Source organism: Gallus gallus, chromosome 4, assembly GCF_016699485.2.
Source record: "Gallus gallus isolate bGalGal1 chromosome 4, bGalGal1.mat.broiler.GRCg7b, whole genome shotgun sequence".
Classification (NCBI taxonomy): domain Eukaryota; kingdom Metazoa; phylum Chordata; class Aves; order Galliformes; family Phasianidae; genus Gallus; species Gallus gallus.
Genome location: NC_052535.1, coordinates 30784382 through 30811840, shown reverse-complemented (window position 1 = coordinate 30811840; position 27459 = coordinate 30784382). Strand labels below are relative to the sequence as shown.

At 41.3% G+C, this 27459-nt stretch overlaps 1 protein-coding gene across 17 annotated transcripts in view; it reads left to right on the top strand.

Moving 5' to 3' along the window:
- The window catches only part of ZNF827 (zinc finger protein 827), a 184825-nt gene extending 158076 nt beyond the window's left edge, over nucleotides 1-26749 (top strand). For 7 of the 17 annotated variants that reach the window (XM_040700277.2, XM_040700278.2, XM_015276711.4 and 4 more), the window contains 6 exons: nucleotides 12934-13071; nucleotides 14610-14781; nucleotides 16236-16402; nucleotides 19367-19558; nucleotides 19655-19832; nucleotides 22634-26749. In XM_040700277.2, coding sequence (XP_040556211.1) covers nucleotides 12934-13071; nucleotides 14610-14781; nucleotides 16236-16402; nucleotides 19367-19558; nucleotides 19655-19832; nucleotides 22634-23441 — 1655 coding nt within the window. In that variant the 3' untranslated portion in view covers nucleotides 23442-26749. Of the gene's footprint in view, nucleotides 1-12933; nucleotides 13072-14609; nucleotides 14782-16235; nucleotides 16403-19366; nucleotides 19559-19654; nucleotides 19846-21146 lie in introns of all 17 variants that reach the window. The other 10 variants (XR_003074803.2, XR_006939043.1, XR_006939044.1 and 7 more) reach the window with 10 other exon arrangements.
- The last annotated feature ends 710 nt before the right edge of the window (nucleotides 26750-27459 follow it).

The window sequence follows — 27459 nt, the reverse complement described above, 5'->3', positions numbered from 1 at the left end:
CTTCTGGACTATTATTTTTGAGAGGAAACATAGGATGGTTGAGGTAAGAAGAGACCTCGGGTGATTATCTAATTCAACTCTGCTGCTTAGGGCAGGGTCAGTGGGCTGTTAAGGACCCACGTCTCCATCTTCTTTCCACAAGTGCGGCCTAACCTTGAGCACTGTATGCAGTTTTGGACACCACAATATAAGAAGGACATAAAACTACTAGAGAGTGTCCAGAGGAGAACTGTGAATCCACTGAAGGGTCTTGAAGGGCAAGTTATATGAGGAGCAACTGAGGCCTCTTGGTTTGTTCAGCCCAGAGCAGAGGCTGAGGGGAGGCCTCATGGCAGCCTGCAGGTCCTCACAGGGAGTGGAGGGGCGGTGTTGAGCTCTGCTCTGGTGACAGCAACAGGATCCAAGGGAATGGCATGGAGTTGTGTCAGGGTACCGTCAGGTTGGGGAAGAGATTCTTCGCTTAGAAGGTGGTCAGGCACTCAAACAGGCTCCCCAGGGCAGTGGTCACAGAGTTTGAGTTTTGGTGGTCCTGGGTGGAACCAGGAGGTGGAGTTGATGATCCTTGTGGGTCCCTTCCATCTCATGACTCTGTGATTCTTTGTACAGGTAGCTTTTGAATTTCTCCAGGGAGCAGCCTGTGCCAGTACATGACCATTGCAGCACAGTAAAAAAAAATGTGTGGGGTTTTTTATTGTTTAAATGGGATTTCCTGTGTTCCAGTTTGTACCTTTGCCTCTTCTCCACTGGGCACTTCAGGGAAGAGCCTGGGTTTGTCTCCCCACCATCAGGTTTATATAAACATTGAAAAGATCCCACCAAGCTGTTCCCTCCAGGCTGAACGATCCTAGCTGTCTCAGGCTCTCTGTGTATGACGTGCTCTTTAAGCATAGTCTTTTAAGCATACTGCTACACTTCTGTCTTTCTTTAAAGTCTAAATATTTCAAGATTTTGGCAGCATTTTCTGGTGATGGAACAGCAATTTTTATTGCCAGTATAGTTGCAGAGGAAGTGTACTTCTACATGAATTGACTTACACACAGCTCTCCTCTTTTTTCTTTTTCTTTCTTTTTTTTTTTTTTTCCCCTGCTTTATTCCATTATTGATGCTTATGATCATTTCGTTTGGTTTCAGTTTTGGTCTGAGTTACAAGCTCTGCCCATCCAGGATATTTGGTAACCCCTTCAGTTTCCCGATGATGAGAGTGCCTGACCCTTGTTGGCTTCCCGACAGGGTGGAATAATGTAGAGTGGCACTTAATTCACTATGCACAGCTTTCTCTGCCAAGCACTCAGTCCTGTTGTTCATTTCCATCTCAGTATTATTGTGAAATGCAATTGCTGAAAGTGGTGCTAGAGGTAGATGCCATGCTGTGGTCCATCACTGCCTGCAGAACACAGTGTTAGGTACTCACTAACCCTTGAAAAATCTAGTTCTCTTGGTTTTGAAAAACAACCATTTAATTTTATTTTTTTTGTGATACCACTCCGGGGTGAAATTCAACCAGGTACTCTTTTATTTGTGTACGTGTATGAATTCATGCAGATACAGGGAGATAATGAGACGATGTCTCCCTCTGACAAATGCAGACTTTGTGGCGGTGTCATAGATGGTAGGAACATACTTGTGACAGAGTAGCAGGTTGATTTGAATAACTAATTGAAGTTTCTGATCCCCAGTGTGCATTTTAGTTTGATTCTTCACAATCAGAAGTATTTCTCTGGGACACTTGGTATATGCTCTCTCTTTGCACACTTTAGAAGGCTAAGGATTGTCAGCCACTGTGGCTGCTCTCTGAAGTGTGATAGCAAAAGACGGATAACTGACAAGTTGTAGAAAGTGATTCTGGGAAAGTGAGATGGTTGAACTGCTCAGAAGTGGGCAGTGCTTGGCATAGTTCTCCAAAGAGAGACAGATTTTGCTTAATTTGTTCAATATAATTCAGTGCTAAACTGTGTGACAGTGGTTCTGGCTCTAGCATGCTTTCATCTGCATCCTGCCTTCAGATTCCCATGACTCTATGATTCTGTGATCATCTACCTGGGTGCAGCCTTCTTCTCCCGTGCACCCAGCTACCTTGAAAACCAGCTTGCCCTACAGAATCATGGGAGGGGGGTTCCAAAGTTCTGGTTCATTTAATGCAGTCTTAACCAAGCCAGCTGCAACTGGTTACAGCATCACATTTCTTGTTGAGCTTTTTCTGGGTCTGCTGCCAAGCATGTTTCCATCTAGTGTGTTGCAGATCTGTGGTGCGGTAATGGTGCCCATCTCTTGAGTAGCCATTGTACTTCTAACGAACAAGCCCCGTTTCATAACAGAACATATTATTATGCAGAACAGACCATTTCAAATGATCAGATCTGCTCTTGGCTAAAATAAGACAGCTGAAGTATGCAGAATGTGCCAGTATGTGCATGTTCAAATTTTTCTTAACAGTCGTGACTTACTGGCCATTCTCACAGCAACTGAGGGCAATGTGATTGGATCCCTCTGAGGAACACGTGAAACTGCTGGTGAATTGGCCATTCTCTCTCTCAGTACTACACACGTTAAACAGCAGTGCCTTGCAAGTATTGCCATGGGCACACAGGGCTACTTCTTTTCCTGGTGAAGTCACTACACTAATTATTTTGCCAATTACTTACAGAACCTTCAAGATGAAGACAGTTAATTAAAATAGACCCCCCAAAAATACATTCAGGTCCATGTCTGATGGATATTTTTAAAGGCACTCCTATCTGAAAAGTCATGATCGTTATCCTATTATGGGTTGCCTGTATATGTGGTAATTTTTCCCCTATTGCACTGCATAGTCTTCTCATGCAGACAAAAACATTTATTTTCATTTCATTTCATGTTTGTTCCTCTTGAAACAGGAATGAGCCTCACGGTAAAGGACAGAAGAAAGTACTTTCACTAAGAACAATTATTTTCTGGTTTCATTCAGAATAATGCTAGACCTCATTCATTAAATCCAGGAAAGCAGAAACTCTTAGTTTCATAAGCATCAAATCCAAGGCAAAATGGTCAAAGAGCACCATTTCATCCCACATAGAAAATAAAACTTAGCATTTGTTCTTCTTTACCCTTTGAGTAGGGCAGAGTTTGGCTCCTCTTAACATTTTTGGATGTGGTTCCTGAGTCTCTCAGTTATTTGACAGCAAATGTTTGGGTGTTGTTTTTGGGGGGTTTGTTTTGTTTTGGGTGGGGTTTTTTTTCTTAAAAAAAAATTAGCTGTCGTTATCAGTTTTTTAAAATAAATGCATAAGGCAAGTGGAGGTCAAATTTGAGAAAGGCTTGCTGAGCAGCCTCGCTCATTCAAAGCACAGCATAAGAAATGTGGGATTTTGCCTAAACTGTCTTCTGGGAAACCAGTTCAGGACAACACAAGGCTGCCCAACCAGTTCTTGGGACCTGTGTTTTGATTTGGGTGACAGAAGGTGAAGAATGGTGAAGAATGATAAAATGTGATTTTCAGGAGAGGACAAAGGAAAGCAGCAATATAACAGCAGTTGGCCTCAGGAAGTGCAGTTCTAACAAACATGCAGATTTGTATGACGAGAAGCCTAACAGTGGTTGTTGTCAGATCCTAGAAGAAACTTGACCCCTTAGGCTGAGTGAAGCCTTCGGCACTGCCTCCTGCAGCATGCACAGGACAAGCAGGGAGACATAGAGTGGGTGAAGCTGTAACTAGCATGGCTGTGAAACCCTAGGAACCAAGTGGTATTCTGCAGCGGTCTGCACTTGCTCTCATGTTACTTAGCTCTTTCATTAATGTTGTGGGTGATGGAATTGTGTTTATTAAGTGTCCTGGTGGCACCATGCTAGGAGGTGTCCTAAGTGCTGCAGAGGATGGAATTAGAGTTCTGCCTTCTCTCAAGGAAATGAAGGAATAGTCTGGAAAACAGCGGTCAGTTCAGTGAGGAAAAATTCTGTACTTGGGTGAATGATGAGTGCCACAAAGTGTGTGGAGAGATGAATGGCCAGGCAGTGCAGCTTAAGGGAGAGAGCTGAATTAGTCTTGGTCAAACACCATATGTGGAGCTGACAGTGTACACATCGCAGATAGGGCAGTGTCCCTCTGAGATGTGGGAGATGCTGTCTGTAAGGCACATGTGGTACTTCTTGCTCTGCAGCTGGAGCCCTGAATCCAGTTTTGTGCTTTGTAACCCAGGAACAATGCAGCACAGCAGCACTCAGGGAATGGGAAACCATGAGCTGTGTGTAAAGACTGAAAGATTTGTGTCTGTTTGTTCTGGAGGACAAAGAGGAGATACAAGGTAATGGTATTCAAATACATAAAGCTTTCAGAGAAAAGGAATAAATGTTGCCTGTGTTCATGTAAGATACAGAATAATGGGTTTAAGTAACAACTGAGGAGATTTAAGTTAAGCAGCAAAGTAAAACTTTCTGGCCACGCGGTGACTTGGCATTGCAGCAACAGTCATGGGAGACTGTGGAGCCTCTGTGTCATTGGAGAGTTTTTTTAAACAGTGTTGGACAAACACTTGTCAGAAGTGATGGGTACGTTTGGTGTTTGGTGGGTGTGCCTTTGGGTGAAGAAAAGAACAAGTAGCCTCCTGAAGTCCCTTCCAGCTCTAATTCTGTGATATAAATTTGGTAGCAAAGCTGTGAGGCTGATTAAATAACCTCAGAATTGATAGATCAGGCTTTTGGCTAATAAATACTCAGCATGCTATGTTTTAGACTGTGTTTGTTTTTCAAAGTCATATGAAGTCTCATATTCTCTTTTGTCTATCTTAATATCAGAATATTTTGTAAAAGTGAACATCAGCACTGAGCCAGATCGAATATCAATCTTTTCTGAGTACAAACTTAACATGAAATAGGAAGACAGGTTTTAAAATGACTTCTTCAGCTCTGCAAAAGGAATCAGAACATATCATTCCGTGACATTTCTTTCACAGTTACCTTAGTACTCTCCATCTTCACCCATCTTATCTTGTGCAAGGTTGTCTTCTACAATATTTGTCTGCCTAAGAGTAAATTAAATGGAAAATCAATCAATCAATCAATCAGGTATTGGGATAGCTTGAAAAAGAAAACAGAAGAAAAAAAGAAAATTAATTTAAACAAAGCTGAAGAGAAAGGATTTTTTCTTCTACAGAATGATTTCAGTCCCTCTCTACTCTGCCCTTGTGAGGCCCCATCTGGAATACTGCATCCAGGTCTGGGGCACCCAGTACAAGAGAGACAGCTGTTGGAGAGGGTCCAGAGGAGGGCCACAAAGATGATCAGAGGGCTGGAGCACCTCCCCTGTGAAGACAGGCTGAGGGAGCTGGGTTTATTCAGCCTGGAGAAGGGAAGGCTGCGGGGTGACCTCATTGCAGCTTTCCAGTGCCTAAAGAGAGCCTACAAACAGGAGGGGAGTCAACTCTTTACAAGGGTAGATAATGGCAGGACAAGGGGAAATGGTTTTAAGCTGAAGGAGGGAAGATCTAGGTTGGATGTCAGGAGGAAGTTTTTCACTTTGAGAGTGGTGAGGTGCTGGAACGGGCTGCCCAGAGAGGTTGTGGATGTCCCACCCCTGGAGGTGTTCAAGGCCAGGTTGGATGGAGCCCTGGGCAGTCTGGTCTAGTATTAAGTGTGGAGGTTGGCAGCCCTGCATGCAGCAGAGGAGTTGGAGCTCGATGATCCTTGAGCTCTCTTCCAACCCAAGCTATTCTATGATTCAGTCAGGGTACAAATTTTCCCTCCTGGTTCCTGAGTATTTTGGTTGAATCCAGCTGGGGCAGTCACCTCACCAGCTTCCCCAGTGCCTGACATGCAACCCAAGCAGAGGCAGAAGGAATTAAAGACTGGTCTGCAGGTAGATGTGTTTATGATAGGAGTAATGATAGAAGGGTGGAGGAGCAAGTTAAAGGCTTCAAGGAAATGGCAGATTCACTGCTTATCACTCTGAGAATCTGCAATAACAACAGTAAAACGTCTTCTTTTACAGCAGCAACCACGTTGTGTAGAGGGAGGCGCTTGCCCCGACAGCTTGCTGAAATGAAGCAAGGTGGCTTTTGCAGAGTGTTTGCAGTGACTTCCATCTAGTTTTGAATCCTAATTCTGTCTGGTCAGGAAGAGATACACAGTTTGTGCTTAGGGCTGTATTTTGCATTACACCAGCGATGGTTCTGGTCACCACCTGACAATTTCCTTAGTAAGGCACGTTTCAGTCCTCTAGAAAGGATTCAAGGAGCCAAGGAGGAAAATGCAATCTAATGGCGAATTTGCCTTTATTTCTATCTGAATTCTGGCTGGGGAGTACTAGTGTTAGGCTCTGCTAAGTGGCCTAGCTGTGTTATTACTTTCTCTATAGAAGAAATACCCCCCACTGCAAACAGAAATTGGCATAGTGACCAAAATAAAAAAAAAGAAGAAAAAAAGGAAGGTTTATACAGATACCATAATGGTCCTAAATGTACATGACAGTCTCCGAGTAATTTTAAAAAGGGTTTCTTAGGAAGCATGTTTTTAACAACTGTAGGAAAGAAACTCAAAAGGAAGGAACCCATTGGCATTACAAAAATTAATTGTATTCTTTAACAATAGAAGCAAATAATACTTTCACATGTTCATTTGGATTCAGTGTTGTAGCAACCAAAAAAAAAATTAGAAACAGCATGAGTGGATGAGCTAACTGTGAGAGGCACCTGCTTGGGAGGAGCTGGATGGGAGCTTGTACAAATTCACCATGGCAGCTTGTCCAGCTATCACAGAGATAGTTGCAGGGGAGTGCTGTGGTATTATATTGAAATAAGGAATGGCATGCAAAGGCAGCAGAGAGCACATCAGCAAGTTTTTATCTGACAACAGGTACAGAATTAATTTTTTATTCACAGTAGCTATTATTTCTAAGCAAGCAGAAGTTATTATGATGGAGCTTTGGCTACTCAAGGGACTGACCGCTCTCTTGGCTGGCAACGATGGGATAAACTTGCAGAAACGTGTTTGGGGGGATTTGTTGGTACTTCACATCCCTTTCTTGCAGTGTCTCAAATCAGTCTTAAAAACAGACTGTCTGCATTATTTCCTTAATGGTCGTGAAACCAACCTGGCTTTTTTCACTGTAATAGCTGTGAATGATAGAGAAAAGATAACTGGAGCCTGTACAAGGAGTTGGAGGGACTCTTCCACTGCTTTCTGGTCAGTGATGTTACAGCTCAAGGCCCTACTTTGTATGCAACAGGAATGATACCTTATTGTATATGAAATGATGTTACCAGCAAGCCAACCCTCTTTATGCTTTATCCTATACCAAGGCAGTGGGTCATCAAAGTCAGATAGTGCTGTCCAGTGTAATCCTCAACTTGATGTAGTAGTATACATTATTATAAAAATAATTTATTTCAATAAATGACTGCAAAACTATTGCAGCTTCAGCCACCTTCCACAGAAACTACAAACAGACTGATTTAAGTTTAGAACTGGAAGATTTTTGTTTTCTTGTTTGTAGTTAAGTTTTGAGTTTAAAGCAGACAGTAAAAGCAAATCTGAAAGCTTTATAATGCAGATGAAGGTCATCATAAAACCCCATTTCTTAGTCAGAAGTCCTCTGTTTGTATAAGTGAAGTTAAAATAGCTGTCAGTTTTGAAACAAAGGAGGGAAGCAGGTTTGTCTTTTGAGGTCACTGAATCAACTACCTTATCTTTGCCCTGACTCAGGCTTTATTTTTCTCACCCTACATGTGATGTCCATTTTGAGCAACGCACTCAGTATTAGCAGCGAAGTGGGCTTCACTCTTTTCCCATGTCCCTCTACAGAAGCATCTTTAAAGTTCATCTTTTATTTGTTTTTACTCTTCAAAAAAACCAACATCTTTATCACTTCAGTGACCTTCTTGATTTTTTTTTTATTTTTTTAATAAAGAGCAACGTTAGCACCACATTTCTGATAAATCAAATCATTTGGGTTGTATTTCCTTCCATATCAAGGATTTTAAATTATCATAACTTATATCTGGTACATGCTGTGATGGGGTATGTGGTTTCATAGGCGCTTCCTTGTTTGCACTGGGCCCTGCTGCTGGCATTAGGTGGCTCCAGGCTGGTGCAAGTTCACCCCTGGCCAGCCCAGAACACAAACAAGGGAACTTGAGTCCCCTTGCATACCAAGGGTATGCAAGATAATGTCAATACCTTGCACTGGTATTGGAGCACTGACTGTTTTTAATAGCTACAAAAAAGTTGGTTAACAACCCACAAAGAGATCAGGCAAACCAGCTTAGAATTTCAGCTGAAGATTGGGTATTAAAAAAATAAATAAGATTTCTTATTTCTTTTTCTTTTTCTGGGGAATGCAGAAATATTTGTATGCCAAAAAGCAGTTGCTTATCATTGGCTAATACTGGATGAATATGCTCACAGTGAGAGATAAATCCCAAATTAAGACCAGACGGGTTGCTTTGTTGCTGGCAGTGACAAATGAAGGCTGCAGGGCCACTAAGGATCACAGATACCCTAGATAACTAGTAAGACACATCTTACTCAAGAACTATGGTATCTGGAAGAGTTCTGCTGTTTAACTGACTTACTAGAAATAAGAATTCTGGTGCCACAAATAGTGCCTTTGTGAAAGTAAGTTGGGAAGGGAGTAAGACACATAGTGTTTGGAGTGCTGTAGTTTCATATAGTTAGTGTATTTTTGAGCTTGCAAGCCCTTCTCAGGCTTTCAGCAAACAGGCTTGCAGCAAAGACTGAATTACACATTCCAGAAAAGGAGTGCTCGATTTTTAAATATACTGTGTGCTTGCAGGAGGTGATGGATGAATGTGTAAGTGGAAGGCTCCCATGCAATAAAGTGCATCTTTGATGATGCAGACTGCAGAGTGCAGGAAGATGTTATAGTAACATAGATAAATGCGGAGAGAAGAATCCGTAGCCAAATAAATGTTCTTAAAGCAGTGTTTGCATGATTGCCCGATCTGAATACCTTGTTGCTGAATAAATCATTTTTTGAACTTATTTTAGAAGCAACAAAATAGAAATAATCCTAAAAATGGGTTCTTGTGACGTTTATACACAGCTGCATACATACAGTATATTTCCCTCTTGGGTAAAAGCGAGGTGCTTGAAGGATGACAGAGGACAGGCCAGCAGCAATCCACTTCAGGCTGGTAGTACCAAAAGTTATCGGCTGACTGCTAAACTTCCAAAGTCTTCCAGAGATATTTCCGATTTCTTGTGAAGTTTTTCTATATGTGAGAACTTGTAGCAGACGCAGTGCTGATTTAGTGACTTTCAACAGTTATTTATGTATTCAGGTTGTGCTTTGTACTTGTCTTCACAAACAGCTTCAACCAGATGGGGTATCCTCTCTCAGCATTTGACACAAGTCAGACTAAAGCTTTTCTAAAGGGGTGGTTGTTCTCCTTATTGATATTACCAGTTTGAGGAGAAGAAAAGCAAGTTCACCACTGAATGTGAAAACTGCAAATGTGTATCAATTCAGAATTGTGTCTAACAGCTAGAAATGGGCAGGCAGTAGTTCTCGGGCCAGTGGGCTTTGTCTACCAGAAATCAATCTATTTGAAGGAGTAAGTAGAGGGATGGAACAGCACTTCTGCAGTCGTTGCCTGCCTTATCCTCACCTCAGAGGAACATCAGATGGGGAAAGTCCCAGCCCTTTCTAACCCTGTCTTTGACGAATGTGAGCCTTAACGCACATTCTTGTTATTGGGTTGACTTGGGGCTGGTAGGGAAGTGATACCAGGTGACGTAAAATGCAGGAGTGTTGACCATAAGAATATATTTCACTAAATTTCACTGATAATTAGGTTTTATATTTAAAAAAAAAAAGCTCTTAAATAATTTATGCAAAACTAAAGCTATTTCAAAGTAATTTCATTAATAACCATTAATAAGCTTTCTATTACTTTTTAATGGTGTACTGGAGAACTTAGAGGCCTTTCATTTTACTAAGCATGCTTGTTTTAAACTCCAAAACCTATGTAGCATATTACTTATTTAATCATTTCAATATTATTTGGTCATATTTGTTTTTTAACATAAGAACTTTGGAATTTTCTGAATATTTGTTTGAAGCAGAAATCTTACATCAAGTTCTTTTTCCTTTTTTTTTTTTTTTTTAGTATAGGGATGTCTTAGTGAAAGTTGGGGTTCTGTGCGACATGCCTTATAATGTTGATTTATTATTTAACTTGAGTTGGTCTCAGTCCATCTTCCTCCTGGCCGCTGAATGACCCGCCTGTGTGAGGTATTATTTGAAGATAATGATGCAGAGTGGCTTGCTAAAGCGCACTGGGATGCACAGAGAACAGTGTGCATAATACGGTGTTACGGTCTCAGAGCCACTGGACCATACCCAGCCTTAATTAGAGGCAGAGCCCAGTGGTTGACTGTGGATGACTCACCTGATTCCTCAGGTCACTGTGAAGGTCAGTTACTGGGTAGGTTCTGGGGACTACTGTATGGATGCAGAGCTTCAATTTCCCAGCTGCAGACAGAGCTTTCAGGAGGCTGAGGCATGCAGAAGGAGGTTTCCCACGAAGTGCTGAGGCTCCTGTGGTACGAGAGACGAGCTCTGTTTTCCTGTGACCAAGCTAAGTAACCTGCTGAATAGAAAAAGCACTTGGCTATAGAGAGAAGATTGTGTAAAAAAAGAAAGAAGTGCTACAGCTAGGACTGTAGGAATCAATCTATAAAGTAAACAGAAACACTTTCAAAACGCCTACCGTATCCTCTTTATTGTCAGTGAATAAATATTGTCAGTACATAGCACCTTTGCGAGGGACTAGCTTTCCCCAGCTTGAGATAACCAGAAAGTTGGTGTTTTTCCAACTTCCTATGAGCTTCCCAGAACTGATAGCTATAAATCCACAATAGGGAAGAGGATATTTCTCTTTCTTGAGAGATAAAAGAGGGCTGATGACTAATGCTGAAATGAATTGTTAAGAGACATATTTACGTTTAATTGTGCCGACTTGTTTGGTATGTGTCCCAATTAATTCATTTTTGTTGTGAGCATATTAAAGCAACCTGCACCCTTGTGACCTTCTATTATAATTATTACCATATTCCGCTTTTGAAGCACTGTTTTGATTATGTACTCAAGAAGCTCTGCTAAAATAACTGTAACATTAGTACAGAGTCACATTTTTCCACTGTTTTGAACTCGAGGACAGTAACAAAAAGAATTATTCTTTATTGAAGATTTTGAAGGTTAAGGGTCACAGTCCCTTTGGGGAGGGTATTCTTTTTTTTTAATTGCACAAAAATGACTGTTTTGAAGAGGCAGAACTTGTTTCCCAACTAGAAATTCTGTAAGAAAAAATGTGGTGTTGGACGGCAGATGTGCCTCGTAATTCCTCTCTTGAATACTGTACGCAGGAGCTGAAAGGGGGCTGGAAAGTACGACTGTCCCTAAACTGCCCCAAGTGAGGCATTGTTTTTATTGTTGTTTCAGTTAATTACAGTATTTGACAACCATTTATGTAAATCACACTAGAGCCATCTGGGTGCCTGTTTGTCAACAGGACTCTTCCAGACATGCCTGCCACATTTGCAGCAGTAGGTGATGCTGCCTGTGCAAGTCGAGTGCTTGTTCCTTGGTGTTTCACTGGATGAAGATTCTGCTGACTCTAGGATAGCAACTTAAGCTCAGTAGGATGTTTTTGCATTCCTGTCCTCAGTTCCTCTCCTGTTGTTTATCTGAACACACCAGCCAAATGCTTTTCTTCCATCACATGCACCGGGGCAAATCATTTTGGGCAGTGGTGCCACAGGTGGTGTGGGATTAGAAAAGGGTGCTCTGCGTGTTTCATCTTCCATTCTAGTGGAAATAGGAGGTCTTCTAGCAAAAGTAAGTCCTAAACCAACCTTCCCACTCCTTCTGTCCTGTGTTGGCTGTTGTATTTAGGAAGCTGCTGAAAGCCCTTGAGTTTTGTGTCACTTATCTGCAGTGGTCCCTTCCTTCAGGCGCAACAGAACGTTGGCGGAAAATATTTCTTTACACAAGATTTGCTGACACTCTTTCTCATATAGGTCTGAGTAGTATCACTGATATCCTCCATCTACGCTGGCTTTTTGCTTCCTTCTGTCCAGATGCTTTTACCACCTTCTTGAAACATTGTGTATACTTTTTTTTTCATCCTCCTCCCCAGTCTTCTCCTCTCTGCGTCTTTACATGGTGTCTTTATGACTGTTTTATGCTGTGTGGATATCTTTTTTGTACAGCGGACTCCCTCTGTTCTTGGAACAACTCGTAACACTTCTATAACGATAACATGTCTCAAAAGGTCTTAGTTTTTCAATGGACAGCCCTCTGGGCTGCTGTGGATTTTGATGCCTGACGACAGAAGTTACCTGTTAGAGCTTACCCTAGGTGTCACCCACTTACTGGCGTGCTGTGCCCTCTTTACTTAACTTTAGTCTGAGCAATCTTCTCCTCAGTGGAAGACTGCTCATACAGCAGTATTTTCGACATCAGTAGAAAATGGAAGGTTTGGAGGTCTTCCTTCAGTCATGAATAATAATTTCGTGTAAAATTAACCACCATCTCAGACTGGGTCTTCATGCACTGGGTGAAAGTGGGTGAGTGAACAAGCCAAAGGCATAGTTTCTCCACAAAAAAAACAAAATTAGAGTTTAAAGCTTTGCCTTGCTCGTTTTTGGGTTTCTGTCTGTATGTAATTTGAACTCTGTTCAACTTGTTTGAACTCTGACTGTGTCGAGGTGGTAAGTGTTGTGGAACTGGCCTAATGATACAGTATATATGGAAGATTACGTATGAAAGATTTATTCCCTTTCCATCATTAGGAAAGTTTCCTTTTTACATGAACTCGTGTCAGATCAGCATGCAGCCAAGGTACTGTTTTTTATATCATACCTGTAGGATTATGCTGAGTGAAATCTGAGTCTTCACAGTTGTTAAAATACAACTTTCTGTTTGTGTGTATTTTGGCATAGAAACAGAAAAGCTAGGGTTGGAAGCAGGAAACGGATTGCCATCGTGGAAATTTAATGACCAGCTCTTTCCCTGTGAAGTGTGTGGAAAAGTGTTTGGTCGACAGCAGACTTTGTCGCGACATCTCTCGCTGCACACAGGTAAGCTGATGCTTTGTTGTTATTCTTCAGCACTGAGGAAATCCTTGTGTTCATCGTAGCTTATTTAAGATGGATGGGGAGAAGAAAAGCAGAAGAGTGTATGTAGGAGGAGCTACGCTCTGCTTCTTGCTAGAGCAGAGCCAAGACCAGAAACAGGCCAGAATGCCACAGCAGAGGTGCTTGGGGACTTAGCTTACATTTCTTTACAGCCAACTTGTAATTAATCATTACAAAATGTGCAAGTTCAAGTTGGTCCAAGTTCCTGCTGATCGACCCGTAGATATCAGCTGTTTAACCAAATCTGCTAGCACAGTTCTGAAGGAAGGACACAGCCTTTGTTTGGCCTTTCTTACATTCACTTGATGAGCTTCTTAAATGTTATCGAACACCAAAAGATTTGGCTTTGATATTTCAGATATGGTGAAACTGACAGGATTTAATACCGTCATTCACCTTTGCTCTTATTATTTACTGTTTTTAAGAGGAACTGTTCAAGTTTGTACCAGCTCCCTTAAAGCCAATGATTCAGATCAACTGAGACGAGCAGGGTTTTTATATGGAAGATGCACTTTGTTGGCCTGCTGAGATGCACTGCACAAAATAAGACTTGAAAGCAAGAATTTCTAATGCGGTGATGAAAAATATTGTTGGTATAATGCCAGTATATGTTCTGTCAGTTAGTACAGCCGTGCTGGAAAGGTTCAGATGCTCTTGTTCCTTGGCTCTGTGGGCTTTTCTTAATCCAGAGCTGCTCTATTGAATTTCTTCCCCCTAACACTTGTTGAATTATGTTTCAAATTTAGAGCAGCAGCACTTCAAAGGAGAGGTTGTAAAAGCTGATGTAATGTTTGGTTGTTTTATTAATCAGTTCTTCACAAAACGAAGCCTGGCATGCACAAAGAAATTGCTGCCAGGACTTAGAAATGTTAAACTTGAAATGAAATCAATTTTATTTTAAAAGTTGTGAAGCACTGAAACTCAGGTTTAATTTCTTTTAATTGTTCTTTGAGTGTTGGTTGTTTTTTTTTTTTTGTTAGCTTGTGTTCAGAGCTGGCCTAATGATGCAGCATTCCCTTTCATCCCTGCCCACCCTCAGATCTTAATACAAAACCATCAACTCTGCAAAGTGATCGTGTGGGCAACCTCAAGAATAAGTGGACCCAAAATTCAAATAAAAGATGTTGGGCAAAGGAAGTAGTTGCACATTATTGACCTGTTTCTGTACTGGCTCTGCTGCAGCTCTCAGAGCAGCAATTACCCCAGTTTTCCAGTTTATAAAGTTTTATAATATCTGACTACAAATGGTAGACCATGTTAAAAATACAGCCCTAAACTACTTCCAAATGAGGGCTTTTTTTTTTTTTCTGAGTAATTGCTGTGAACTTCTATAATTTTCCAAAATGTCTGGCTTCCAAAATACCTTATTCAGGAAGTTGCTCAGAGAAACTCAAAGGAATGCATGCTTGGTTATTGGAAGCTTTAACAATAGTTTGCTTCAAAATGAAGTATACATTGATGGTTTTCTGTTTCTTTCTCAGAAGAGAGAAAATACAAATGCCACTTGTGCCCCTACGCTGCTAAGTGCCGTGCTAATCTGAACCAGCACCTGACCGTTCATTCTGTGAAGCTGGTGAGTACAGACACTGAGGACATTGTCAGCGCTGTCACTTCCGAAGGCAGTGATGGAAAGAAGCACCCTTACTATTACAGGTGAGGACCTAAGCAAGAGAGCTGTGCACCAGACACTGGAATTTGTCTTATCTGCCTGCATAGGCTGTGTTACAGGACCTCTCTTCTGGTGTTCCAGGGAGGAACTGCACTGAATGTATTTACCTTGCCCATATCTATCTGACTTTGAGCTGAACAGAAAAACTAGCTGGCTGCCTTGTGCTGTTTGGCTTGGATAGTCACTGGGAAGGACAGAGTTCTCTGGCATGTGTGGTTTTGTTGTTGATGTTGTTTTTTAATGGTTCTGTAAGGCGAATGGACTCCTAGAAGCCTCTCTAACTTTTAAGTTTTGCGCTTGGGAACTTCCCACTGTTGACACAGATTCATGGCAAATCTAAAGCACTGTTAGCTCTACTGTTTTCAACCAAATCTATGAAATGAAAGAGTAATGTATTAAAATAATTATGATCTCCACATACACATTTTTGCATTTGCTAGAGGTATATACATTGTGACCAGTATTGTGAAAAAAGACTTTTAGGAGAATGAGACAGAGAAACTGAAAGGAATTGCCCAGATGAAATGGCTATTTGGGCATTCTCCTCTTTGTATGTAGTGCTGTGTGTTCTGCAAACTGTGCTATGCACCCTAGCGGCCATCAGAGTACAAAATCATTCTCAGTTTCAGTCAGAGTGCTTCAAGCAGATATAATTATAAAATCATGTAAGTAAAAAAAAATAAAAATCCTCCTGGCTTAGATTATCTCATCCATCCCCCTGGGGAAGCAAAGTAGTCCCCCAGAGGATACATCTTTTAAAATGTTCTTAGCTTGCTTTAAATCTTGATGGCCTAAACAAAACGAGAGGAGGACTGCACAGAAAGTTAAAGGGTCCCTTCCATTGCTTCTCAATATCACTCTGTTTATGCACTGGCTGTGAAATCTGTCTGCCTGTTAATTATTTGCATGGCTGATGACTGCTATTTTCCAGTCAAGCATAAGAAATGTTTGAACCCATTTTTACTTGCTTACACTGAAACTGCCAGGCAGTTTTGCACAAGATCCCAGTTTGGCATGGGAACCATTCCAGAGCTTGAAAATAACTCCTGGAGTGTGCAGCACGCTTTCCGTTTGTCAGTGTATCAGCCATACTAAACGTCTTGGCAAAGCTGCAGTGCCTCTTATTGCCCAAAGGAATCAGCTAGGTGATGTGCAGCATCTGGAATCTGTAGTTTTTAATTAACTTTATGATTATCTAGCATCATTATAGCATGTACAGGATTGTTGCATTGTGCCTGCCCTTAATCACATTGGCGTGGCCATCAGTTTAAAAGCAATTCAGCAGACAAAGAATTTTCCAATGAACGTTCAGCAGTGAGGAAGAGAACTGTGCAGTGAGGTTTGGTTTTTTTTTGCAAAATGGAGAGAAGGATAATATGCTTCTGTTTGTACTCTATTTTTTAATGCTTCTTACACTTGAATTCCCTTCTGCTTGCAGCTGTCACGTGTGTGGGTTTGAGACGGAGATGAATGTCCAGTTTGTCAGTCATATGTCCCTCCACGTGGATAAGGAGCAGTGGATGTTCTCGATTTGCTGCACAGCATGCGATTTTGTCACCATGGAAGAGGCAGATATGAAGGCTCATGTCAACAGCAAGCACACAGGTGATGATCCCCATCTCCCAGCTGCAGTGATCTCTCTCTTCCCTGCTTTTTAGGTGCAACCTTCACACTTCTCATAAGCACTCTCTTTACTTTCACTGAAACGCTTGCTAATTAAGGCCTGATCTCTCAAAGCTGAAGTGAAGCCAGGCAAATAGTCTGCTAGTACAGATCAGTTTTCAAGCGCAGAGGACAAATGAAGGGCTACTTCACCTTCCTTCCCCATGTCCCTCAAATCTCCTCCCTTGCTGAAGTTAACATACATTGTTTGTTTTTCTGACTGATTTACTGTTTCATCAAAATCCTGATTTGCCCTCAGTGATGATAAGGCAACTGTGAGCGCTATCTGTGCATATCTGGCTTTAAGGTTATAACACGCAATATACTGAGCTTTGCTCTTGGTGTGTTCGGAGTTTCCTGTTGATGTTTCTTTGATGCTGTGACTCAGAAATACTTTAAATGTAACTTTATATTCAGTACCAGAATAAGTCCTGTGTCTTATCCCTGGTCCTGTTCTTAGTCAAGTAATAGCCAAAGATAAGAACAGAAGTTTTCAAACAAGCTCCATACGCTTAGTCCAACTAGTGAACCCTGGCATAATTTAAGGAGAAGAAAATTAGAATGCTTTCAGTTGATTTCTTTTATAACACCAAGCAGAAGAATTTTGCTGTCACAAACTACTAATAATTGCATTGACAGTTCTGAAGCTGAACTGCATCCAGCACAATTTTCCCATTATTAAATTGCTCTCTGTGTCTTACCAAGGGTAAAACTGGGAAGATAGGAAGGGTGAAAAGAGAGGGGAATGTTTGTGCTTACAACTGTATAAGTAAGTTAAATTATTGGAATGCCCTCACAGATTTTTGTGCCAGTGTAGCTTTCAGCACTCCAACTCTGCTCCCATCTCCCTGCACTCACACTGTCTTTACCCCATTCTTTCATCCATCTCCACATGTAGATGGAGAAATGCCATCTGTAGCTATGTGAAAAGTTTGCATCAGAGCTCAAAAAAGAGCTGTACTTGAATGTATCTTCCTGTTGTGGCTAAAATATTGGAGATGCTGCTTGTCTCTTAAAGCTTATCTTTTAATTATCTGTTGTTCATTCACTCTGTCAAATTGAGCCATTCAGCAGGAGATCCCACCAAATGCTTACACGTATGGCAGGTATTGGGGGAAAAAGACACAATAGGTTTTCTGGGTCACTTGCCTCCAGTCCCTAGCCTGTAAGGTTACTGAGCAATAAAAGGCCTGTTTGTAAGGCTCTTGGCATATGTCTTCAGGCAAGTAGAATTGTTTTGGACCAGCTATCCCCACAGACAGATAGCTGCAGATTTTCTGGTATTAAAGATGAGGTACCTTTTTAAAATTCCCAGCACGCATCTTATTAATAATCAGGACTCACACACATTCTTTTCTGCCAGAACTGCCTTCAGTCTGAAACATCAGCCCACCTCCCTCCACATTTTTCTCCCCTCCCACAGTATTTATTCCCTCCCTGTATTTCTGGAGAACAACCCTCTCCCATCTAAACGTTCATTGAGCCTTTTCTTACGTGAAATACTCTTCTCAAAGTACCGATCCTTCACTGTGTGCGTTCTTGTTAGATTCCCATTCTTGGCATACACAACTATAGCTGTATGTGGTATATTTAGTTGGAATTAGTGGTGGTGGCAAAGTAAAACAGCAGAAGCTACTGGGAATAACTCACACAGTAATATTCTGTGATCATATTTACCTCCCTTGGAGACTTTAACATGCTGATAGCTCATATTCATCCTGTGTTCTGCTCAACTTCTTTTTTTATTTTGTTTTCCTTGACTGTTTCCAACTTAAGCACTCCTCATTTGTAGCAAAAAATTCTTGTTACTGGCCCTCCAGGTCATAACCTTGTAGTCTGTACTATTAAATTTCATTCCATTTTTATTACTCCAGTCCCCAAGGTCAGTGAGTCTTTCTGTATGATATCCCAGTCATCCTTCCTATTGACAGCATGGGTCATCAGATTTCATTAGCACGTTCCTACATTTTTTTTCTAGACTTAAAGGTGCCACTCATGAGTTTTTAGCTAGGTACATAGTGCTGATTGCAGAGGCCTCAGTCGGAGGACTTACTTTATCACATAGATAATATGACATTTTAGTGAAGTCTGTTTTTAACAGAGCTCTGAATAAAGCGTGACATAGATGGGAAGAAATAATTTGCCCATCCTGATTCTTTGGCTCACAGCAGAAAATACCAGACTAGGCTTATATGAGAACTCTCACTCTTGCTCATTTCTAGTGTGTGATACCATTTGGGATTCAGACTTCATACATTTATTGCACACATAAGGCAACGCTGGAGTGCTGCAGCTTTAGATCCAGTTAAATATGTTTTGTTGTTTTTTTCACTTAATATTCAATGAGAGTTCCTAGCAACAACAGATACATCTCAAGACCACACAGTCATTATTGAGGCTGCATCCTCAGTACACTGAGTGTGATTTTTCTCCTTTACCCTTCCTGTCAGAGCTATTCAGTGGACAGATATAAGCAGAAAGGTGGTGGAAGTTTAGTTTGGAACGCTAATAAACTATGCCATCAGCAGCACCCCAACCTCCACTTGTGAGAACTTCACTTTCTTTCTCAGTGACAAGTTCTTGATTGTCTGAGCTAATCAACGTGTGTGCTTGGGATTTTTTTTTTTTTTTTTGGCCTGATAATGTGATAGAATTGCATGCTTCCTTTCACTGCCATTCCAGACAGAATACGTTCTAGGATATACTACTATAAACACTTATAAAATGGAAGGATTATGAATTATGAAATTATGACATGCTTCCCTAACCGACCGGTTGCTTTCAGACATTTTTGAAAGTAAGTCTGAATTAACTTTAAGTGACACTCATCCTGAAATCTAAAACAGGATTACTGAGATTGCATCTAGCCTGCTGTACTAGCTATTGCTCCTAATTCCAATTTTTCAGCTGAGGAGAGGAAGACACCCAGTGACTCTAACAGTCCATCTTCATCTTCACTGTCAGCACTCAGTGACTCTGCTAACAGCAAAGAAGATGCAGATATTTCTCCAAAAAACAAGGGTTCAAACAACCTGCTGGTCATTTCTGTAGTGCCTGGTACTCAGACCTCACTGAATACTGAAGAGAAGTCAGAGAAAGGTAAAAACCCCATTAAGCAAATACAAACTGTCACCTTCTATCAGTAGATCCGGCCACAGTTATCAGGAATGCTTTTTCCTTTTTTTCATTTTTCAGGCTTTGAATGCGTTTTCTGTAACTTTGTCTGCAAAACAAAAAATATGTTTGAGCGCCATCTGCAAATCCACCTGATCACACGGATGTTTGAGTGTGATGTGTGCCACAAGTTCATGAAGACACCCGAGCAATTATTGGAGCACAAGAAATGCCACACTGTCCCCACTGGTGGGCTCAAGTAAGGAAAGCAAGTACACAAACTTTTACTGTGTTAAGCACCTCTATTATTGTGGGGACAGGACAAAAGGAAGTCAATTAGAAAGGGTTAGTAAAATGTCTGAGAATCCAGATTTGGGGCTTCTGTTATTTAGATAATAAAAGCCCAGTCCTTCAGAGTTGCCTTAACAGGGGTTTGCACCATTATAGTAAATAGTAATATATGTAGTTTCCCCTAGTTGTAGATCTTAACAAAGTGTGGCCTTTCCCATTTCAAGTCAAAGAGGAGAAAGAAGGTGATGGGTCCTAAGAGAATGAGGCAGTACAGCACGGAGGTGCGGTCCAACTAAGAGGCATTTTGAAGGCATTAGAGCAAAGGAGAGCATGCACCACATTCTCTGTTCTGCACCTAGCTCAAAGAATCTAAATCCTGTCCAATCTGTGCAACTAAGAATGGAGTTGGCTTCTCAAAATCAGACCTCTCAGTTGCTTTGTAATCCTTGTAGATTCTAATGCAAAGTCAGCCCTCCTCAGCAACTAACTATTTTGATCCTTTACTGCCTTTCTTTGCATGCTTGGAATAATCACTATAAATTAATGTGTAGCAAGCAGTATACTCTTTTAAGAAAAAAAAAGTCTGTCTTTGGCTAAGGTGCTGTCCTTCAAGATCTGTTCGTAGAGCAATGTCAAAGTTGGACCCCTGAGGAGAGGGGTGATTGGTGGGGCCATGTGCTTGCTCCCTGTGTGCAGGCAATGTGGTGGTATGCAAGATGTATGCCCTGGTCTCCATTTGTTCCAGCTGCTGCAGGAAAAGAGGCTGGAGCCACTTCAAGCCCAGCACAGGCCTCCCTGCTTGCATTGCTCTTGCTAATGAAACTAATGTTTTCAGTGCACTGTAACTGTCAAGTAACTAGCGCAACCACATCTAACGTTACCATGAGTAGCTCTATCAGTTTGCACTGAGGTTTGTGAAAACTGGTTCTATTTGCTAGGCAGTGTCTTGTTCTGCAGCTCTGTAGTTTCCCAAATTTGAATCTGTGATCAATTGAGATACGATGACTGAATCTGGGAATAAGACCAGGCTAGGAAACAAGCAGTGTGCCAGAACGATGGGATGTCTGTTTTGGATGCACAGGCCAGTGATCTCATGCACTCTGGGTTTAAGCTGCACAGAATCTATTCTATTTACTGAGGAAAAATCATGACCTATGACTCAGACCTTCCCGACAGAATGGGCTTCTCAGTCTACATAAGTTATTCCTGCCCGACTCAAGTAATAATTAGGTACCTTCAAAGCTGCATCTAAGAAAAAGCTCTGATTTTTTTTTTTTTTAAGGCATCCAGAAGAGCCTGAAGAGATCTAAGTAAATTGTATTTTTCTGTTTCCTGTTTGCTGTGGGGGAAGAGAAAAAAAAAACATGATTCCTCCAGTTCCAGATCAAAATCTGAGATTCTGATCCAGAGAGCACCCAGCTCAGGAGAGGTATGTGCGCATAGACGGCTGAGTTCTCTGTTGCAGTAGAGCTAACCACTTTAGCAGCCTCAGTGCCAGGTTCCCTCTCTGGATCAGAGTACTTGGTGCTGCATCAGGAAAAGTGTCTGGATATTTTACTTCTGTTTGTTTGTCCTCCTTTGTTATTTGCTGCACTCACTCAAAGATCTCTCCATCAGTAGCAAGATAAAATTGAACCTGCAAGTGCAATCAGTTGTAGTGAGTGAAAACAAAGTGAGAGGATATCAGCTTAGAAATTACCTTAAATGACAGAGCATAATTGGCAGAGCGGCTAAATGGTGAATGCAGATCAGCTGGCAAGGGAGACATCTGTAAGACAGTAGCCTGGTGAATTAGTTGTGCCTTTTTACCTAGACTTGCTCTTCTAGCTCACAAGCTAGATCTGGAAGCCAGTACGCTTTGTTTAACACAGCAGATATTCTGGGTGGGTAGCTGTCTTCACCAACTTCCTCCAAGCCACATCAAGTAGAATCTGGGGCATTTTAGTCTTGATTGTGTCCAGGCTTAGTCAGCTCAGCCTTCTTTCCCAGCTTCCAAGGCTCCCTCCTCCAGCCCTCTCAGCCCTTCCTGGTCCAGGAACCAGGGGTGAGGCCCTTTACCATGTTCAACCTGGTCCGGAAGCTTTCTGCTGTGAGTAAGCAGAGCCCACATCCTGTTCCCACATTGGAACAATTCCTGCCGTGGCAGAGGCAGCTGTAGGCAAGCATTGCCGAGCACAGACTAGCTCATCTCCCAGCAATGGGAATCCCTACAAATCATCTTAATAAGCCAACTTTCAGCTGTTTCTAGCCGGATACCCAGCAAGCTTATTGTTCAAAGTCACATAAAAGGAATTTCCTAAGCTTTTGCTGTACATACGGTATTACAAGTTTATTCCATCTTTACTTAAACAGCTGCTTTCATACTCATCTGTAAACACTCTCTTTAAACCACTTCTGAATGGAGAAAATGGCAAAAGTGACTTTGTGCAAACACTAGGAATGTCGTTACCCAAAGTACCTGTGAATCAGTCACCCACTGCACAACCTGGCCTGCTTTGCAGAACCTGCCCCACAAAGGTAAGCCAGAAGATTAAGGGGATGCTCCTTTGGTGCCTTCCTAGGAATGAGCGAGCTCTACTGCCATTAAGTGGGCAAACATACTCTAAGTAGAGACAGATGTCAAGATGAACCAAACATAATAAAGAGACCAAACAGGGAGGACTAAGTGCCTTTTTTCCTGCTTTAGTAGGGCAGAGATGGGCTGAATGAGAGGGTTAACCTGGGAACGCAGAACTTCAAGCCATGTGACTTCTCTTTTCTCTGTGCCAGGTGCCCATTCTGCATCTACTCCACTAACCGCCCTGCAGCAATGGAGTGCCACCTGAAGACTCACTACAAGATGGAGTACAAATGTCGGATCTGCCAGACAGTGAAAGCAAATCAGCTGGAGCTGGAGATGCACATCCGAGAACACCGCCTTGGCAACCATTACAAGTGTGACCAGTGTGGCTACCTGTCCAAGACCGCCAACAAGCTGATAGAACACGTGCGTGTCCACACTGGTGAGCGCCCTTTTCACTGTGACCAGTGCAGCTACAGCTGCAAACGCAAAGACAATCTCAACTTGCACAAGAAACTGAAGCATGCTCCACGCCAGACTTTCAGCTGCGACGAGTGCCTGTTCAAGACTACCCACCCTTTTGTTTTCAGCCGCCACGTGAAGAAGCACCAGAATGGGGACTGTTCTGAAGAGGAGAAGAAGGGCCAGTATTCAGCCTCTAAGGAAGCCAGTCCGCTCCTACCAGTGAACAGCTCCAGAAACCTCTTGTCACCCCTCTCAGTTATGTCTGCCTCCCAGGCTCTGCAAACAGTGGCTATGTCAGCTGCACACAGCAGTGGGGCAGAACCAAACTTGGCAGTGAAAGCCTTGGCCATCAATGGCACTTCCCTGTGCTTTGATAAATACTGGAACTCAGAGTTTGCCCACCTTATTCCTCTAACAATGTTTTTCCCCAAAAACCACTACAGTCTCACATTCCATCCACCCACACCTCAGACTGCACCGGGAGGTGCCTCTTCACCTAAACACTCCTTCCTTGCCTACCTTGGACTAACAGAAAGGGCAGAAACTGTCTGAGGGCAGTTACATTCTGTACCAAAAATACCCCAACAAACCCAGCAGGTATACATTGCTGCAAACCGTAAACCGAAGAGGTAATGAACATTTGTACTATATCAGTAGTAAGGTTTAGAAAATGGCTCTGTGTATACTTATTGCATTGACATGAAAGCTGCTTTATTAAATCTTCAAGAGGTGACCTACTGCATACTTCTACCTTCAGCATGTTCCCAGTACTCTTATCTAAGAAAATATTTTGTCTTGTTAAGCTGAAAAAGAGTGTCCTTACTGGCAATCAGCGCTTGTAAGATTTCATATTGATGCATTATTTTTTTTTTCTTTGTCTTTGTGTGCGTGTGGGTGTGTGAAAGAGAGTCTGTAAGCGTGCCATGACACTGCTTTTGCACATCCCTTATACTGGTTTATTTATCTGTTATTTTTCTCCCTTGAGCACACTCGTTCCCTCCCTTCCCTCTGTATCCCCCTGAACTGTAGAGTTGGGGCGGGAGTAACTCTTGGTCTGGGGTTGACTGGTGTCATTATTTCAGTGCTGCATGCAGCATCATTTAGTTGTTTGATGCCTTGTATTGAGTTGTCAAGGTTTGAAGATTTTGGGTAGAGCTGATAAGGAAGAAGTGGCTTTCAGCACTGCAGGATGAGAGTATAACAATGAAAATGTGTGTGTGTGTACACCCACATGTGCATGTGCAGTGTACACACTCACACAGCAGGCTCATTTCTTCTTAGCTGTTACACAGGTGTAACAGACACCTGAGTCTGGGTCATAGCATACATCTTTTGTTTTAAAAGGACATATAAAATATTATATATAGATACATATATGCTGTATTATGCAGTGGTTACCTTTTAGTTTGCAGGAACAACTTGTATAACGAGAAATCTATGGTGGAAAAAAAAAATCCAACAAAGGGGATTTTACAAAGGGTATGGATAAATTCTGGGTATAAATACTCAGACTAAAAAAAAAAAAAAGGCAGATTTGCACAGTGCTTTAGTCTTGCACTAGTTTGTTTCTCAGTTGCAAAAAAAAAAAGATTCTACAGGATGAAAGTAATAAGACTGTATATTTGAAAAGGTACCAATAACTTTGAAATATAAAGCTATAAAAAAGAAACTGTTTGAAAGATACAGTTCTCTTTTATATCCTCACTATTTCAATTGTACTTGCAGATTCTACGGTCCTATCAATACCCTCCACATTGTTAGTAATACTTTATTCCTTTCTGTTAATGGCTGATAGAGCATACACTGCTAGGAAGCTAACTTTGTACTTATTTAATGCTCTTACTTTGTGGTCATTAAAAATGACATGTTATATGTGGCACTTTATTGCAGGAAGAAGCAAATGCAGAGTGGTTGTATAACCTTTGTTAATCTCAAAATGACAACAGTGATGTGAAAGAAGAGAAACTGTCTGTTAATTGATTTGTTCCTTAGACAACTTATCTAAAGATCAGGATGAAAAATCCTCTGCATTAAAATTGGAAATATAAAATATGAAACATTTCAAAATTATCACAGGACTTACAGGAATACTTTCTTACTGGATTGCTGTTCTCCATGGTGTCTCTTGGAATTAGATCTTGCTGTCTTTCACCAGCAGGTATTGGAGATGTCTGACCTCCTCACTTTTTTCAGTCCTTCTCTTTCTCTTGGCCAAGCCATTGTAAGCGATGCGCTGGATCACATCTGATGTGCTACTTACTTACCCACTCTCATGCTGTTCCAAAGCAACTTCTTCTGCAGGGTGCTGTGGAAAGGAGGGAGCTCAGCAGGCCAGTTGGAGCCAGCCCCTTGTTTGGACAGCAGTAACGCAATATCCTGGTTCAGGAAGGCATTTCTGGTCCACAAAGGCTCTGAGCCACACACACACACACACACACACACACACACACAGAAACAATCTCAATCTTCTTCATTTTTTAAATGAAGCTTATGTAGAGGTTTTTGTTTTGTTTTGTTTTTATGCAGAACTTGCATCGTTTTATTTATGTGGAAGATTCCTACATTTGTTTTGCACTGAGATGGCCAAACACTCTCCACAGGCATGACCAAAGTCTTCCTGTTCAGGGAGGACGTCCTCATTTATGCACTCCTGTTTAACATCCTCAAAGCTATTTACAAAGGGGAAACATCCAAAATAGGAGCAGGTTATTATTTGGAATAATGAATTAAAGGGCAGAGAAGTCCCACCATTTTGTTTACATTCCAGCAGAAAATTTTGGTTCTACTGAGCATATGGCAGTTCTGCCTGTCTGTGCGGTAGAGAAAAGCCATCTGTTCCAAAGTAAATATAAAAATTCTAGTAACAACACAACTCAGGGCCCTCTTTGCCATCGGAACTCCTGGTAACCCCCCTGGGAGTACAGACAAAATAGAAAGTGGTGTATTAGTAAATACACAAAACATAAACAACTGAGTATCTCAACAGCCTGAAATATGCAATCTGCACCCAGAAACTATACCAGTCCTATAAAATACACTCGATGCATATATCTCTGACCCCACCATAGTAAAGCAAACACTTCCAAAGCAAAAAGCTTTTTTTTCAAACCAACAGGGAAAGTACAGCTGTCTAGGAGGAAGTACGAATATTACTAGGATGCTTTCTGTAAACCAAACTGCAATATAAATAAGGCTGGAAGTTCCAAGAATGAGCTGTCAGCACACGAATGCCACATGTTCAACAACGTTCCACTGTACCAGTACCTGACATAGTAATGTCTAATATACCTGGGAAGTTTGTTTAGCACTTTGGAAAGGATAAATTCATTCTTTCTGGTACGTCATAGAAGTTTTCTCTGTAAGGAAAAGTGTGTTAGGAGGTTTTTATTTTTTTAAGAAAAAAAATACAGTATTTATCAGAGCTCATGCATATTAACATAATTGGTTTGCAGTTCAAGACTAAAGAAAGGAATGTGTTCCGGAGATATCCCCTACCTATTAAAGACCAACAGTTCTGAAAAATTCCCCCCACCATAAAGCTAATTTCATAATAGTTTATCCCTATGCATTCTTCAATGAAGGCTAGTGTGTTTTTCCATTCAGTACTTCAGTTAAAGTTCTCAGCACTTTTTTCTTTCTTCTGTATTTTTTTACTTGGTGTATTATGTTCAAATATCATTCTGTCAAGGTCTGTGTACATTATTAAAGTTTGTATTGTATAAAGCTTTTTGCATTATAAGGCTGTACAGGGTCATTTTGACAGTAACTGGTATATTCCTTTGCATCTTATGTTGCATTGCCAATTTCTAGTGTATCCAGTTTGGAAGTACAATATACTCTAATTAAAAAGGTTGGCTATACCCCTTGTTTCTTTTTGCTTTTTCTTCCTCTAATATCACCTTAAACAGATTTTAGGCTTGATGTGGGGGAGGGAAAGTATACTCCTACAAGACAAGATGCATGGAAAAGAAGGAAGATATTATTAACAGTTCAAATGGTAAAGGAAAGCTCTGCTTAAGCAAAGGTCCCAGCGAACATGGAGAAATACCTAACATCTTAAAAGAATGCATTTGTAAATACTAAGTGAGGGGGGGGGGGGGGGGGGGGTGGAATCTAAGTTTGCACTAGATAAAAACTATCCTCAAATAAATTAATGTTAGCATTAAATGTATTTGGATTGTCTTTTGCCCTCAGTTGGGGCTGCTGTATGAAGGTCTAATGAGCTGAAAAATTCTTGTTTTTCTACTGGGTTAGAGTACTAATTTTCAGGCTTCCTATCAGTACCTTGTAGAATATGCAGTGCAGCTAACAGCTCACATTGAATCCACTTTTCCTCCTTTTGCTGTTATACGATGAGAAGGCTTCTCTAGCTTTGACGTGAGGACAGTAAGTCTTGTTCAAGAAGAGATGATAGTCTTTCTCTTGCTGATCTGTAAAAGGAAACGTAAAAGCAATGCTTTGGGTTGTTCCGGGTTGGTTTGGAGTTTTTTTTTCTTTTTTTTTTCCTGTGCTTTACACATAGTTATCCTAACAATTATTTATCAGTCATGCAAATTGTCTGGCTTGATTT